This window comes from Stegastes partitus, unplaced genomic scaffold, assembly GCF_000690725.1.
Source record: "Stegastes partitus isolate 25-593 unplaced genomic scaffold, Stegastes_partitus-1.0.2 Scaffold18, whole genome shotgun sequence".
NCBI classification, from domain to species: domain Eukaryota; kingdom Metazoa; phylum Chordata; class Actinopteri; family Pomacentridae; genus Stegastes; species Stegastes partitus.
In genome coordinates, this window is record NW_007577749.1 from 812,932 (window position 1) to 828,057 (window position 15,126).

Consider the following 15,126-nt stretch of genomic DNA (forward strand, 5'->3'; position numbering starts at 1 on the left):
AAATGTGAAATAGTTTTCTCAAAAACTACAATCATGTCTACCCACAATGCCCTGTCTGGAGCCCTCAAACAGCCAATAGCAGGTCACCAGAAGAGACTTTTTTTTTTAGTCACATTAGTCATCATGACTTTATGCACATCTTTTCATCATTCGACTCATACTTAAAAACTTGAGCATGCAAGAGAAAGGGTAGGTCATCCCTTTGGAATAATTTGCATTTATGTAAAAAATTTAACAACATTTTAAAAATGTTTAAAATATGGTTATGTTTACTAGGACATTGTGGTTGTCTTTATTTTGTTTAAGCTTAAGTACAGAAATGCAGGTAACACCACAGGGTATGCATACATTTTCCTACCACTGTAAGACATTTTCCATATAGTTATGTGGATAATATTATGCTTTTTAGAGTGTGAAACCCCCCCATGACTAAATCTGCCAAGCTGCCTTGATAACTGGAAATTCCAGAAGAGATGAGGTGAAGAGAGGAAGGTGAAGGGAACGTAAGGGTTACAAAACTATTTCGAAGGCTCTGGGACTAACAGTGAGAAACATCATCTACAAATGATGAACCTTGTCACGCCTATGCACTGATGGGTCAAAGGAGGAACTAGCTGGAAGACAGACATTAACACAGAGTTCCACTGAAAGAATATTATATACTGTCAAGCATGGAGGTGGCAGTATGATGTTGTAGAGAGGCTTTGCTGTGTCATGGCAGCACCATATAATCAAAGAAAATATGAATGTGGCTGGACTAAAGTAATCCAACAAAGAGGGGTTGGTCAAAATTCCACCACAGTAACACTGGAGACTGATATCAAGTTATCTGAAGGGTTTGGCTGCAGGTACTGCTGCTAAAAGTGGCTCGACTAACTTTTCCACATTACTGATTTAGGTATTGGATAAGATTCTTTCTTCGATAAATACCATTTGAAATTTGAAACTTGTGTGCTTACTTCAGTTGCCTTTCTTTTATGCTAGATTTAGTTTGAAAATCTGGCAACTCAAAGCCAATAACTGTCTGTAGGTGATCAATGCTAAAGGCTCTATGAAATTATCTTTGGAGTTTTGACACTTGAATTGTAACACATAGTACTTGAAAAAGCAAAATTGTATCATTCTCCGTCTTTATGCACTTATAGCAGCTTTTATACATGCTAGCCAAAGTATAAGCCATGTATACCCACAATTATGTTGCATGACCACTCAAATCCATTTATTAACACTTAACGCAGATGCCAAACAGAATGGATAAACATCAGCCAAAGAAATTATTCACAACCTGGCAATTCAAAGCCAATAATAAATTATTTAGGTGCTAATAAAGTCATTAAGTTGTTCATGAAAGCTGCTGTGCTGTAAAATATAAGCAGTAAATTTTAGCGTTGATGCCACAGACAAGGAGAGACAATAGACTGCATATAAAACTATATTTATTGGCTCATTTAATAGACTGTACATCATATGAAGGACAAAGAAGGTGTCAGTGAATCCGGTATGAGTGCAGGCAGTGGGTAGGTAAAAAAAAAAACAACAACATCCTCCTGTTGAGCGCTGACAGTTAGCCGTAGCCTTATAAGAAGACTATGTAAATGAATGGACCAGTTGAGCATTGCGAGTCCCTAACGAATGTCATAAATACTAATGACTACAGTCTCTTTAGTGAGAGGAAAAGCAATAAACACACGCACAGAGGAAGCAGAATGGTTTAACGGCATCCTGGAGACTGGCAGTCTTGTTTCATAATGATGCCTCATGTAATTATAGATCCTGAGACAGTGGCAGGTAGTCATAACCTGGGATAACAGTTATTTCACTGGCACCAATAGGAAACATTTAGTATGCAGTACAAACATGACCAATCAAACAACAATAAAAAATACGGACAACCAATACAGATTAAAGTACACTCCCTTAAGACACATCATAAAAATAACTGTACACATACAAAATAATTAGCCATAACTTTGAACACTCCTGTGGAACAAAAAGATGTTGCATAGACTTTCTGTGAAGAGGTAACTGGAAGGCTGGCAGAAAGCACAGAGGAAGCCAACAGCAGTGCTCCCTGCTGTTAATCCAATATATAATGTCTTCTTCCTGTGAGACCGCAACAAGCTGGCTGGATGCTTTGTGATGACCTGGATAGAATCTCATCTTAGTCACAGTTACACAAAGAGTTTCAAAAGTGAATTCCTACGAGCTAATAAGGTAGAAAAGGTCAAGAAACTTTTCACACCTACATCACATCCATAGGTTTTCAATTTTAATAAGCCTGTGTTACGAGTGCAAGAATTCCTCCCATGACAGGTTGTTCACTAAGCATGAGCTGCAGAAGTTAGGCATGTGGGGGTTTCCCATTCTCGGAGCCAGTGGTCTGTACAGGGCAACAAATCCTGCCGTCGCTCCCACATGGCCTTCGAAGAACACACTCTGGCTCTAATACTGCTAACAATGCTCATACATTTCTAAACATTGGCGAACTTGATCACCTCAGTTAGCGATCACCCATAAATGCAGTGCTGTAGCCAACAAGCGTCAGATCTCCGACAGAGTCACTCGCAAGTAGTCGGCTGAGCTCTCAATAGCCAGGGTGAAGGTGTCCTCGTTGGAGTAGTGCTGGACTATGTTGTCGTCCATGTTCACCAGGACCCTGAGGAAAACAGTGAACAGATGAGAAAGACTTGTTTGGAATTTGTTGTCATGCTGCTCTTTTGAAGCCAGACATTAACGGACCTGAATGAGAACTCAGGGTGATACAGCCATACAGTAGCAACTTGTCGATCTCAAGGTAGCCACACACTTAGACATACAGTGTTTAGCAAGCTTATTAGACCACCACCCAATGTCAGGTTTATGTCACAGCTGCCCTAAATGAACAGCATTGGTAATGACCAAAATCATGTGTCATGTGTTCCTCGGTCCTCTGTGGCTTCCTGTAGAGACCTGTGTGCGTGTGTGTGTGCGTGTGTGCGTGTGCGTGTGTGTGTGTGTGAGTGGCATTCTGTGTTAAATGTGGACTGGGAGGGTGGATGGGGTTTTGTATTTTATTTTGTATCCCCTGATCCCTTCTGATTGTTTTCTGTAATGTACAGCACTTTGTGATGCATGTCATGTATGAAAAGTGCTTTATAAATAAAGTTTGATTGATTGATTGATTGACTGTTGTGTTTCTCTAAAGGTTAATACACCAGTATGTAGAAGCTCTTTGACAGAAATTATATTTTCATGCTAAAATATAATTATTACTGGGATCCATGAATTTTCAAATTTACTGTTTTACAAAAAAAAGAACAGAAAAAATAGTAAAGCACATTATTATTTCTTGATTAAGATGTCAAATTATAGTTATTTACTTGCATTCCTCAACAGAAAAATTAGTTTTAGTGGTTGAACGTGACCCAGTGGCTCAGATTTGGGTTTAAAAAGGTGAATTCAGTTTGAATTCCTCATTTCTGTTCAAAATGGTAAAACGTTCAGAGCTGAGTGTGCATTAAAGCACTTCATGATGGTGGATGGTCTATATGTATGTATACAGTGCTTAACAAATGAGACAGGTGGTCTAATAGATTTGTTAAGCACTGTACTCTACTTATTCATCATTTTACTGTAAATAAGGCCATAATTTACTAAACACTGTGCTGTATTGGAGAAAATTTGAAACTAATGATTGAGACCAGAAACCCATCACCAAAAGGTTTACTGAGGTAACAAACAGGGTCAGAAGTAGTTTTTGGGTTTTTTTTAGACTATACCACAGTAACCACGGGAGTTGCCCCCTGCTGGCCATCAGAGAGAATGTAAGCCCAGGGCACTTCCACATTGGCTTCTCTCTTCAAACCCAGAGGTTCATCTCATATTTAGAGTCTATGTTATTGTATATCTGTCAGTGGCTCAATCCATTGCTTTTGAGCAGTCGAAAATATCCCAACATCTACTGATGGATTAGCACTAAATTTTGTGCAGACATTCCCAGACAATGTACCTTTTATATTGTGGCGATGCACAAACATTTTTTTCTACTTCCCTATTTCAACCAAAATCAACTAACCCCCTCAGAATGAATTCTAATAGCTTCTACGATACTTCAGCTCTTCATCTAGATTCATCATTCAGCTTAACTTTCAGTTTGTCAAATACTTTGGTTTGTGAGCTAAACTAAACTAAACTTTCCAATCAGTTGCATTTGTTCTTTGTCTAAACAATAATTATAAAATTTGGTTTTCAGCACTTATCAAAGCATGAACACAATAACATAAAAATACATGTTTTCTAATCAGCAAATGATAGCATGTTAATAATCCGATGCTGCACATATTAAACATTACCTGGTGAACATCAGTATGTTGCTGGAAAGAGCTGCTAGTACAACTGCAGAGTCTTTCTTTTATGAAGTTTGACTCACCCCTTTTTGCTTTTTTGGTAAACTTTGGCCATCTTGTCAACAGGTAATGCATATTTCTCCGAGATCTGTAAAGAAAAAGTGCAATTTAAATATGTTCAAGCAGCCTGCTGACTCGCTGTTCTGTGATGGATATTTTGTTCAATGGTTGACTTAGTTCAGTTTCTGTAGCGAGCAGCTGCTCAATCAATACTTTGTCAGTACTCACTGCCTCCATCAGTGCTTTGAGGGTTGGGGTGCGCAACATTAGGGCATCAAACACTTCATCACCCTCCTTTCTCACATACAGTAGAACTGATGAAGCAAGAAGTAACATTCATTCATTCTGTCAAATGATGTGCAGTGTAAGAACAAGAGCTTGTAATGAGAAGTAAGTTACCTTTCCTTTCCACTTCCACTTTGGACTTCTTCGGCTGAGGGGGACAGACATCTTCTTCACCAACATGTGAAACCCTCTTCATCAGAACACCTCTGATGAACACACACACACACACACACACACACACACACATACACATAAACACACGTCATGTGAAAGGAATCCAACTGTATCCCTGCTTTGAAATTATGACTTTCTCTAAACAACAGGGATGTTTTTATTTCTGCTTCCGTTGTATAAGGTAGGGATAAAATGAATTATCACAAATCCATATCTTTAGCTATCCTTTTGTGGTATCATCACCATGGAGAAATCATTAAAAAATAAAGCACTCAAGGCGTACATGCTGCAGTGAACTGCAACGCATGACAGTTTTGTCCAGTGTGATGCTCACCCATCTCTGTCGACCTCCTCAGTGTTGAAAGCAAACACCTGCAAATAATACAGGAGCAACATGAGACGCAAGTGTAGATGCAGACACTTCTATGAGTGTGTGTATTGCAGGGAGAGCAGTCTCTCACCTGCCCTGCTCTCTGCAGGTTTCCAAAGTAGACGCCAGGAATGAAAAGAACAGGCTGGGAGTCCAGGTCCAGCAGGCTTTTGAACAGTGTGCTTTCAGCCCTCTTAATGGGAGAGCTCTGCCCTGAGCTGCCATTTTTACCTAATTCAGAGAAAGCATGAACCTCAGCATCTGTTGCCAGGCAACCACTAAAAGTACAGATTGGATGAGGTTTAATTGATTCATCTGGCTGTTTAAGTCCACTTCTGTCCTCATTTACCATTTAGTTTGTGTTCCATTCAGTTTTAATATTTCCAGGAAAGTGCTTTGTAACCTTGTTTCAGTGGATTTTAACTCAAACACACAACCATATATTTTGTAAATGTAATAAATATCAAATTATCATTATTTAGCTGAAATGAAGAAGAAAGAAAGCTAATTTTTACCTTTCATCCTCTTCCTGAGCTGCTTTTTGTCCTCATCACGTAGCTTCCTTTCTGCACCCTGCAACACACACAAGGAAAAGGAGAATGTGTTAAAAGACAGTAAAAAAAACTAAAAAAAACTTTATTCCAAGTCTAATTTATCTGCTCATTGTTGTCCAGACCAGACAACTGACACCTCACCTTGTCGCAGAAGACCTTAATTTGAGCGTAGGCCCTATGGATGGGCCTGCCACTGCAGCTGTTGTAGCTGTAGGTGTCAATCTGAATTATCAGAGGCATTCCCTTTACACCTTTCTGCGAAGAGAAGTCTGTGCTCAGACAGTTAACGGAGATGAAGACCTACGAAACAGAAATGAAACAAAAGACAAGGGATATCTTTTGAGTTTTGAGACCAAAAATGAGACTTAGATGTCAAACTACTGTCATACAGCACTGATTATTCACGCTTGTACCACAGACGGTAGTTCTGCAGTTGCCAAGCAGAACATGAAAAGATTGTGGAACAGCTCATATAATCTGAAATAATAATTATAATTAAGAAATGTATCTTCAGATATATCCAGCTGTAACTGCTTAGCACTATAAGCATTGAAAACTAGTTAACAGTTAACCAGAGAGGACGCAAAGCTCTCTAAAGGTTACAGATAAACAGATAAAAAGAGTTTGCTCTAGATATAGTTATACAACCCTGACACACGTACAGTCTATAGCCTGAACAAGCCAACTCTGACACTGACAGTTCAGTTGTACTATTATTTATCTAATTTAATGATTTTACAAACATCCTATTTCAATTTAAACTATTTTAAAGGCATGGAAGGTTGTATCTGTGAAAAGGGAACTGGGACAAAGCTTATGGGCACAAAAGTCTGGAAAATTGTATCATGATTATACATGTTAGTCAGCTGACAGTGGTGCTGAAGGAATATTAGGGGCCTTACTTAGTTTTATCTGAAATCTTGGACACCCTTTAAGACATTTCAGATCATCTCAGTAGCTGTAAACAAGGTTCTGTAGGTTGATGGTTTACAAGTAAGAAACCGAAATTGAGAAGTCAGTTCTGAAAATCTTGTCAGGACTGAGTTGGGAAGGCAAACAGGGTTTCTAGGATGCAATATGCATCCCTTTAATTTTCTTTTTCATTCACCACCTGATAATAAAGCTATTCCTGCCTTTATTTTAACGATGAGAACCCGTTATTTGCCTGCCCCCGGCTCAGTTAAAATTCAGTTTGTTTAACAGCTAGTCTGGTAGAGAGATCTGAAGGAGATTTTTGTTTTTCAAATGAATTTCAACCTGACTCATAAACTGCAAAGTGATGAGTGAGAGGGTCACAGGGTCATGAGTCACAACAGCAGCACCAGTTCACAGGCCAAAAGCAACGCTCAGTCATGCAAACATGTCCCATTTCTCTCATGGATGACAATAAATGAGCTTTAAATTTAAATGCATCAACTAAAAACACACAAGAAAGTGTGATTTTCACACTGAATTTATCATTGATTTAATATTGTTGCAGACCCCTCAGTGTCACAGCTTTTAGAAAGGCATGGTTCTGGTACAAAATCTCTCTTTCTCAAAGCTAAATAATGTTGCAGAGAAGGATCTACTAAATCTCCTAGAAATAACTATATAGTACCATTACTATGGTATTTCATACAAGATAAACATCTTCTATCATCACGCATTTAGTTACCTGATGGAACAGATTCTCATGATTAACACCAAACCACCTAAACTAACATGAAATCCTGTTGAATTTTCCAGTTAAACAGGACTGGCAGCTTGAGCAACAGGTCGGCGGAGACGGATAACGGTAGAGATTCCTCATTGCAGCTCAACAGCAATTTTCCCACTACACAGCATCAACAGCATCGTGTCTCAACCTGCAGAGGTGAGGGCTGATTGCTGGAAAGGCCTGGAGCACAAATGAGCCTCCTACACACCTCCACAAATTCACACCTCCACAGACCCAAGCCATTTAAATTTTTCCACAAGCACCGGACGCAATGCTGCTAGCGCACCCGTGCGCGCGTGTGTGCCTGTGTATGTAGGAGGCTTGTTGTGTTTGCGCTTGCTGCATGTGTGAACAATCAAATACCTTCCCAAAAAACAAGAAGGTCATGAGGGTACAGTAAAGTGGCTGTTCAGTGCCATCCGCTCAACTGGGCAGAAACAAACAAACACAAATACAGAGTCATGCTGCAGGAAGCTGCTCATCTCCCCCTACCAACACATTTCACACTCTGTAACAATGAGGACACTGATTGTTGCCTGGCAACAGCCTAGCCATGCCAAAACAAAAAGAAAAAAATATAATTTGCACCAAAAATATAAATTTTGTATGTCGGGCCATCAAAGTCTGCTTGGGCATCCAATTACGTTTGGAAACCTAAATTTGTAGGTGGCACTAGACAGGACTAAAAAGAGAGAAATGACTGCTGTGACATGTGAAGTATCAGATTTCCTCACAATAACAGGGGTGTTCTTTCTCAACCTCCTCCACTTTATTTCCAGCAGCCTCTGGTCGTGCATGGAGGCTTATGAGTCAGTGTGCAGCAGAAAGGCTGATAATGATCATCTGGTTTACATTTGGCAGCAAAGCCACACATTCCCATTCACAATCAACAAAAAACAGAGATGACCTGCTCTTGTAATCAGTGGTTTCGGGAACTGCTTCTTTCACTCTTTACCTGACAATTACAGCTGTGTACTGTGAATAAAGTTAAAGGCACGCTAAAGAAAAGAAGTTAAAAAAAAAAAAAGATTCTATCAAATGTAGGCAAACTCACACCTAAGATTATCTATTTAATATTTGGTGCAACAAACTGTTGTCCACTGTTACGTATTGCATCATCCATCCATTATCTATACACCACTTAATTCTCACTGGGGTCGCAGGGGGGCTGAAGCCTATCCCAGCTGACTTAGGGTGAAGGCAGAGGACACCCTGGACAGGTCACCAGTCTATCACAGGGCTACACTCAGAGACAGACAACCAAGCACACTCACATTCACACCTATGGACAATTTAGACCGCAATTAACCGCAACATGTTTTTGGACGGGGAGAACTCCACGCAGAAAGATTCCGGTGCCCCCACCGGGACGCGAACCGGCAACCTAACCAGCTAACCAGCTGCGCCACCTTGCAGCCCTATGGTAACACATTTTATGACAATTCATCTAATTGCCATAGATGTTTTATTCAGAACCAAAAACACAAACCTGAAACTGGCATTAGAAAGTCTTAAAGAAAGAAAAGATGTGGAGTGTTTACCAGACAAAGAGGTTATATCAAAAAGATACAGTCAGCTTGCTTTATGGGGTATGTAGGATCAAATGTGTTGGGCCATGAGCCCATATTACAGAACAGAAATGAAGATCGTTCATCTTTGCTGCATCAAATTTAATTAAATTTGTCTCTTGTAAGCCTCCATAATAACCTTAATCACTGGAGCAAGCTGGAGTGATGTGTTCTGTAGCTGGATGTGTACGTTCTTTAATCACTGAAGATAAAGACTGATGTCTGAGATGTAGCTTCTTTCATCTATTCAAGATCTACACAATGTTCTGAAAACAGTGGTACGGTACACAATGGCAAATGACTGGTCAGGTGTACAAGTACGCAGTCTGATGTTGTGTCTTCATACCACCACCTGAACACACTGACAACAATTACAGTGTAGTGAAGGTGTGTGCCAAGCAGTAAATATTTATCCACAAACCAGCAAAGCTGCAATTACCTGTCTTTCACTGAGGCTGTTTGTAGAGTTCTCATTAAAACTTGAGCTAAATGGGAGCCACAGGGCCCAAAACAGCCTCAGGATGGGCTCATTCTTTGTGTGTGTGTGTGTGTGTGTGTGTGTGTGTGCGCGCGGGTGTGTTAACTTGTTGTTTGCGGTTCGTCTTTATCCAACTGACCACCTTTACAAAGGTGAAATCTGAATAGCTTGTTTCCAAGGCCGGCGTCTCTGCAACCTTAAATGATGACTGAACACAAAGAAGGAGACGCTCCTATTGTCGTGGAGGACAAAAAGGTTGGGGGAAGATGGAAGGGTCTGCATATAATCTCCAACTATTCTGACACTAAAAGGTGTCAACAGCCCACTCATAGCTGAGTATAGACAAAGTCCTCAAGATAAATAATTGTGATTTCTTACTCACAAATGCCTAAGAAAGTAAAGTAAAACAAAATAGAGGTAATTACCTGAGTGCATGTTTATTCATCCTGTTTCACTTACAGAAGAGTTCTTTCTTGCTTTGACATAAACAGCATTATGTGCCTGTTTTTGCTTGTTCTTCATCTACCCTTTTTGTTTTTTTACCTTTGCTTCTTCACTGACATCCCATGTGAAAGACACGGCATTGTAGGCAATTTCCTCCACGTTTCCAATTGTGCTGAAGCTCTCCTTGTAGTCAGCTGCATGCAAAGTGAAAAAATGGGAGAAAACCGTTTCAGTGGTTGTTCAATGTGGAACTTGTTATTGTGGAATAACCTGCACTCTGTCTAATGGCCAGCAGGGGGCGACTCATCTGGCTGTAAAAAGAAGTCATATTTTTTAGAAGTCTATGAGAAACTTATCCTACTTGTTTCTTGATTTGTCACCTCATTAAAGCATTTTCCTAATAAGGTTATGGTTTCAATTGCAAGTTTAAACTCTCCTTCAATATAGCATGATGTTCATTTTTCCAAGTTATGGTCCCATTTAGAGTAAAACAGACAACAGAGCAAGCTATGATTTATTGTGGGGCTACATTGTGGTTGACAGTTTGCTACCATATGGGCGTGTATGGTGTCCTTGGTTTCTCAGTCACATCTACCCCTAGTTTGCCAATTCTGACTCCAGTCCACAAACCAGTAGCCAAAGTCATGGTAGTTACGAACATCTTTTATATACGACATCTTGCTTCATTTTCATTGGTAATATTGACACACAGAAGCAAAAGCAGCAAGCTGTTGTTAAGTTGGAGTTAGTGTTACTATTTTAAAGTAGTTTAGTCCAGTGGTTCACACCCTGGGGGTCTGCCCCCTCTCCAAAAGGTCACAAGATAAATCTAGGGATTCAGGTGGCATGAGGTCACAGAAAAAGGTTCTAATACATAAATTTGCATTTGCCTTTTAGACTCTTCTCTAACCATTGCACTTTTTTGAAATACTACTTTAGTGGAGCAATCCACTGATACCTGAAAAGAGATCCCAACTAGATACAACTAAAATGTAGTGGAACAGAAATGCAGTGAAGGATAATGTTGCATTACCAAAAACTGTACTTGGGAATAGTACTTGAGGAGATACACTGAGTCAACGTTCCACCTCTGTTTGGCCCAGTGACGCCTTTTTTGTCTATAAACAGACTTTAAAATTCCCAGAAGGCCACTGTAATTTAAGCTCCTCTACCTTGTCCATGGCAAGTTAATGCCAGTACCATGGATGCTATTGGCAGAAGCTTACCAGAGACAAAAAAAAAAAAAAAACACCACATTGTAAGACACTGCTGGTTCATTCCACTGAGTTTTAAACCACAGGCTGAGGCATGTCTCCTGCTGATCATACAGGATATGGCTGCAATCCAGGCCCCCACCTACAGTATTCCTCCTGCTAACGTCTATGCAAATGTAAGACTCATAGGCTGTCTCTTCACAGAGCTCCTGTGGGAATTGAGGATTGACTGTTATTCAAATTCATATCGAGTTTCACCTCAGGATATGTGACAGGATTCTCCTGCAGCTTGCTGCAGGTTTGCCACCTGCTTACTCTCTGCTTATCTTGATGATTTTGTGAAGCTTAGAGGAAAATATCTATATCTAAGTGTCAGATCTAAAACTGAAATGAGCGTGCCTATTCGCCATCTGCTACATTTTTAAACTCCATCCAGCCATGAATATAGAGGGTAGGCATGGCAGTGTGGAGGAAAACTAGCATCTTACCAATGTCCAGGACTCTCTGCTTGGCAGTGTGCTGGCGGGAGTGCCAGTATTTCCAATTCTTCAGCTGCTCGTCTCTGCACTTGTCTTCTCCAAAGACAACCATGATAACACTCTGGAGTGGAAGCAAATGTATAATCAGGCAAAAATATTTCAAGCTACTCAATGATAGGCTTGCAGTAAAACTCAACATCTGCCTCTAGACTTCCTCCTCATGTGCTGTTTTACCTCCCTCACCTGTACAAGACTGTCCTGCTGCAGCTGAGAGCCTCTCGTGGTGCTTTGCTCACCACTGGATGGGCTTCCATTAGGCTTATGTGACAGCATCCCTCCACTCATTTTGCCTCTGGACTGCCTTAAAGATGATTTGAAGCCAGTCTTGGACAGTGTCAAAGCATAGAACTGGCCCCGGTTAAGGTAAGCCATGGGTCCTTCTCCTTGCCGCGGCCGAAGTGACATGCTGGCCTCCAGATTGTACTGGAAGCTGTCACTATAAGAACATGAGCACATGTGGGAATGTCTGGCCACCATCAAAAAGATTGAATATCTTCTTTCTCATAAGAACAACCATATTACTGTACATTGGTAAAATTAGCCCAAACTGTGTCAACATTTTAATAAAAAACAAAACAAAAAGATTGAAGATGGATTTTTTGACAGGACTGAGTAGCTTGGTCGAGAAAAGGGTGTGTCTTTATATTGCAAAAAGAAAATGAAAAGGATTTTTTTACAGCGGTAAGTGGTCCTTATGACAGATATGGATTGTTTTATTGATCAAAGACACTCTGACGTGCAACAACACGATTTTAAATGATAAGTCTGGTGATATTCTAATTTTTTCTTTTTGTCACCACATCTGAAAAGACTAAAACCAACAATGACTTGAGCCTACTGACAAGTACTGTGTCTAAAGCCTAATATATCTTGTTCCTTTGTGCCACAAAGCTTTGCTGTTGTCTAAAACCAACTATCCTGCTCCAGTACCAAAAGTGTATTAACTTTCTGCTGAAAATACACCATTTCGAATTAGAGTCCTTTAAAAAAAAAAAACATGTTTGTGTTTTGCTTCTAAAGATTTACTTCTTCGTTAAAACTAATGGGTTTGGTGCCACAGAAAGGCTGGGTAAGTTATAAAATATGGAGAGACAGAGTGACAGAGTGTTAGTTTTGTTCTTTACATGGGATTTTTTGACAAAAGAAACTATAGAACATTGCTGGTCTTATCCTTTAACAGCACTGTATCAGAACCCTGTGTACACACAAATGTGACTCTCTTTGATATGCGGCGTTTGGTCATATAATGTCTTTGAAATGAAAAATACTTTATTCATCCCAGAAGGGAAATTCAATAATTTGAATAAATAATAATAAATAATAATTTGCTGGTATTTGAAAATTTCAACTTACATTGGTTGGCTATAGTGGAATGCATCATCTCCTGAGGAAGAGCTTCTGTGGTACATCTGTGAACGAAGACGGTACTTACTGTGTGTTTCAAATGGAGGAACGTGAGAAGCTACTATGCATCAAGCAGAAATTTTAAAAAAGAGTCTCAAAATGTAAACCTGACTTTGAAAGCATGACATAACACCACCTCCACCTCACTCCCCCCAGATAACAAGCCTGACCTCTTCTCTTACAGCATCCTCATTCGTGCTGTCCGGCGTGCTTCTCTGTTCATCTTTTAGATAACCAGCGAGGGACAAATCATAGCAGTTCTGCTCGTACACCATCCTTATCTGCTCTCTAGGTTCTTCTTGGTAGGAGCCACCAGAACAGGGAACTGGCATGGATGTCTGACTCTCTGTCTTGACCAAAGCAAGAGGCGCACTGCCTCCACCTTTTCCATCTCCACCTCTGGTGTCTCCTGAGAGGTTCGTAGCTCCATACCTGGAGCCCTGATGTTCGCTAGTGGTGCTGTTGTTTAGGGAGAGGTTTACAGGCATGGACCTCAGAGCCTGAAGATGGTGATCTAGTTCCTCCAAGCTCCCGCAGTTATTGGACCCAAGAGCAGCAGGATCTGAGGGTTTAACACCACTGGAGCTACGTCTTCTCTCTCTAGGAACCTGACAGGTTACAGCACATACAACAAATAAGATCTGAAACAAGTCCAAAGAACACTGTATGGATATTTTCTGTTTATTATTTTTGCTGTCATGTCAAGCCTTTCACACCTTGTAGTAGTCGTACAGCAGTCCAAGAGCCGCTGCACTGTCCTCATCTCCGTTGATGCTCATCATGGCCTTAGTGGCAGCTGTCAGTGGGTTCTCCAGGTAGCTTCTCCATGCCTCGTCTTCACTGCTGAACACTCTGCGGGACGGCACCACCTCACTTGGTACCACCACCACCAGCCGTTTACTGAGAAAACAACAAGACAATGGGAAGAGACTGTAAGTCATGCTGTTACTGCAAAGCCGATCTGTCAGTAACAGAAGTCATTCTGCCAAGCCACCAGGTATGCCCCAGGCTGTTTCTCACCAGACTTCAATCAGTTGCCCGACTCATGTGAGGTGTGTTTATGCAAGTTCACTTCTGAGGATTAACTGCTTGTATAAATCACAATTAATTAACAAAACTAATGGAAAATAATGTAGTTCAGAGGTACTGGCATGACGATAAATAATGTGTGAGATGTCAGTTTTTGAAAACCTCATACTGTCCAAAAAATAATATTCACAGTTCAGTGAAAAATGTATAACATATTATAACATATATATAAACAGTAGCATTTAATTGCTTGCCAATCAATTATAACAAGATTCTGCTTACACAAATTGTTATACTAGCATTATATGAATTTAATCATTTCTGTGCCTAGGATACATTTTATGACATATTATCTCTTTTAGAGACACTACTTGATTTAAATTGCTCTTTATTATATACATTTTAAAGCAATAAACTATACGTTTTTATGTAAGAGAAAGGCTACAGATGTGCATATAAAAAAATATAATAATAAAAAGAGACAAAAGCTGTATAGAAAAAAACCTTAAGCTTTAAATTCGAATTTAAGTAAAATTAACAGATATAAAGCTGACATTAATTGCTTGCTCTTACCTGTCCATGTCCATTTCGCCTCCAGGACTCCGGTGTTTTCTAGGACTTCCTCCGAAAACTGGACTTTCTAGTTGGTGCAGGTAAGTTTGTGTGGGACACAGAAAAAACGTAGCCCCGCAGGACACCGGCTCTGTTTAACTTTTTAGTCCAAACAGCAAATAAAATCCTCTGTGATCTTATGCAGCCTCGTAAAAAGATATTTCCTAGTCCGTGGTGTCAGGTAAAATGTGAGTCCACACTGAGCAAACCACAGAAGTTAACATTTGTTTGGAGAAGTTGCTAAATTAAGAGATGGGTTGTGCGGCACCTGAAGAGGCAGGATAAACAAGAAAACGAAGGTGGCGCTGCTGATTGGTTACCTGCATTACGCAGTTGGCACAGTCGTTTCCTATTGGTCAGTTCGGAGGTGA

The 15,126-nt window shown here is 40.2% G+C and overlaps 1 protein-coding gene across 2 annotated transcripts; it reads right to left on the bottom strand.

Annotated features, from left to right (window-relative positions):
• Positions 1–1,416: 1,416 nt before the first annotated feature.
• LOC103364756 (grainyhead-like protein 2 homolog) lies at positions 1,417–14,967 on the bottom strand. Of its 2 annotated transcripts, none has more exons than XM_008292011.1 (15): positions 14,717–14,967; positions 13,831–14,014; positions 13,297–13,722; positions 13,064–13,119; positions 11,894–12,146; positions 11,660–11,771; positions 10,057–10,151; positions 5,910–6,068; positions 5,730–5,787; positions 5,306–5,445; positions 5,179–5,216; positions 4,785–4,876; positions 4,614–4,699; positions 4,409–4,473; positions 1,417–2,656 (listed from the first exon to the last, which is right to left on the bottom strand). In XM_008292011.1, exons 1-15 carry the CDS (start codon positions 14,728–14,730, stop codon positions 2,542–2,544), a joined length of 1,893 nt encoding a protein of 630 aa, XP_008290233.1. In that variant the 5' UTR covers positions 14,731–14,967; the 3' UTR covers positions 1,417–2,541. The 2 variants fall into 2 exon arrangements, with proteins under 2 accessions (XP_008290233.1, XP_008290225.1); XM_008292003.1 differs by having other exon boundaries at positions 13,285–13,722.
• Between the last annotated feature and the right edge of the window lie 159 nt (positions 14,968–15,126).

Coding starts and splice junctions, on each gene's coding strand:
- LOC103364756 (XM_008292003.1), bottom strand. Junction 12,147..13,063: donor TTCCACTATAGCCAACCAAT/GTAAGTTGAAAT, acceptor ATGTTCTTATAG/TGACAGCTTCCAGTACAATC. Junction 10,152..11,659: donor GCAGAGAGTCCTGGACATTG/GTAAGATGCTAG, acceptor CTTTGCATGCAG/CTGACTACAAGGAGAGCTTC.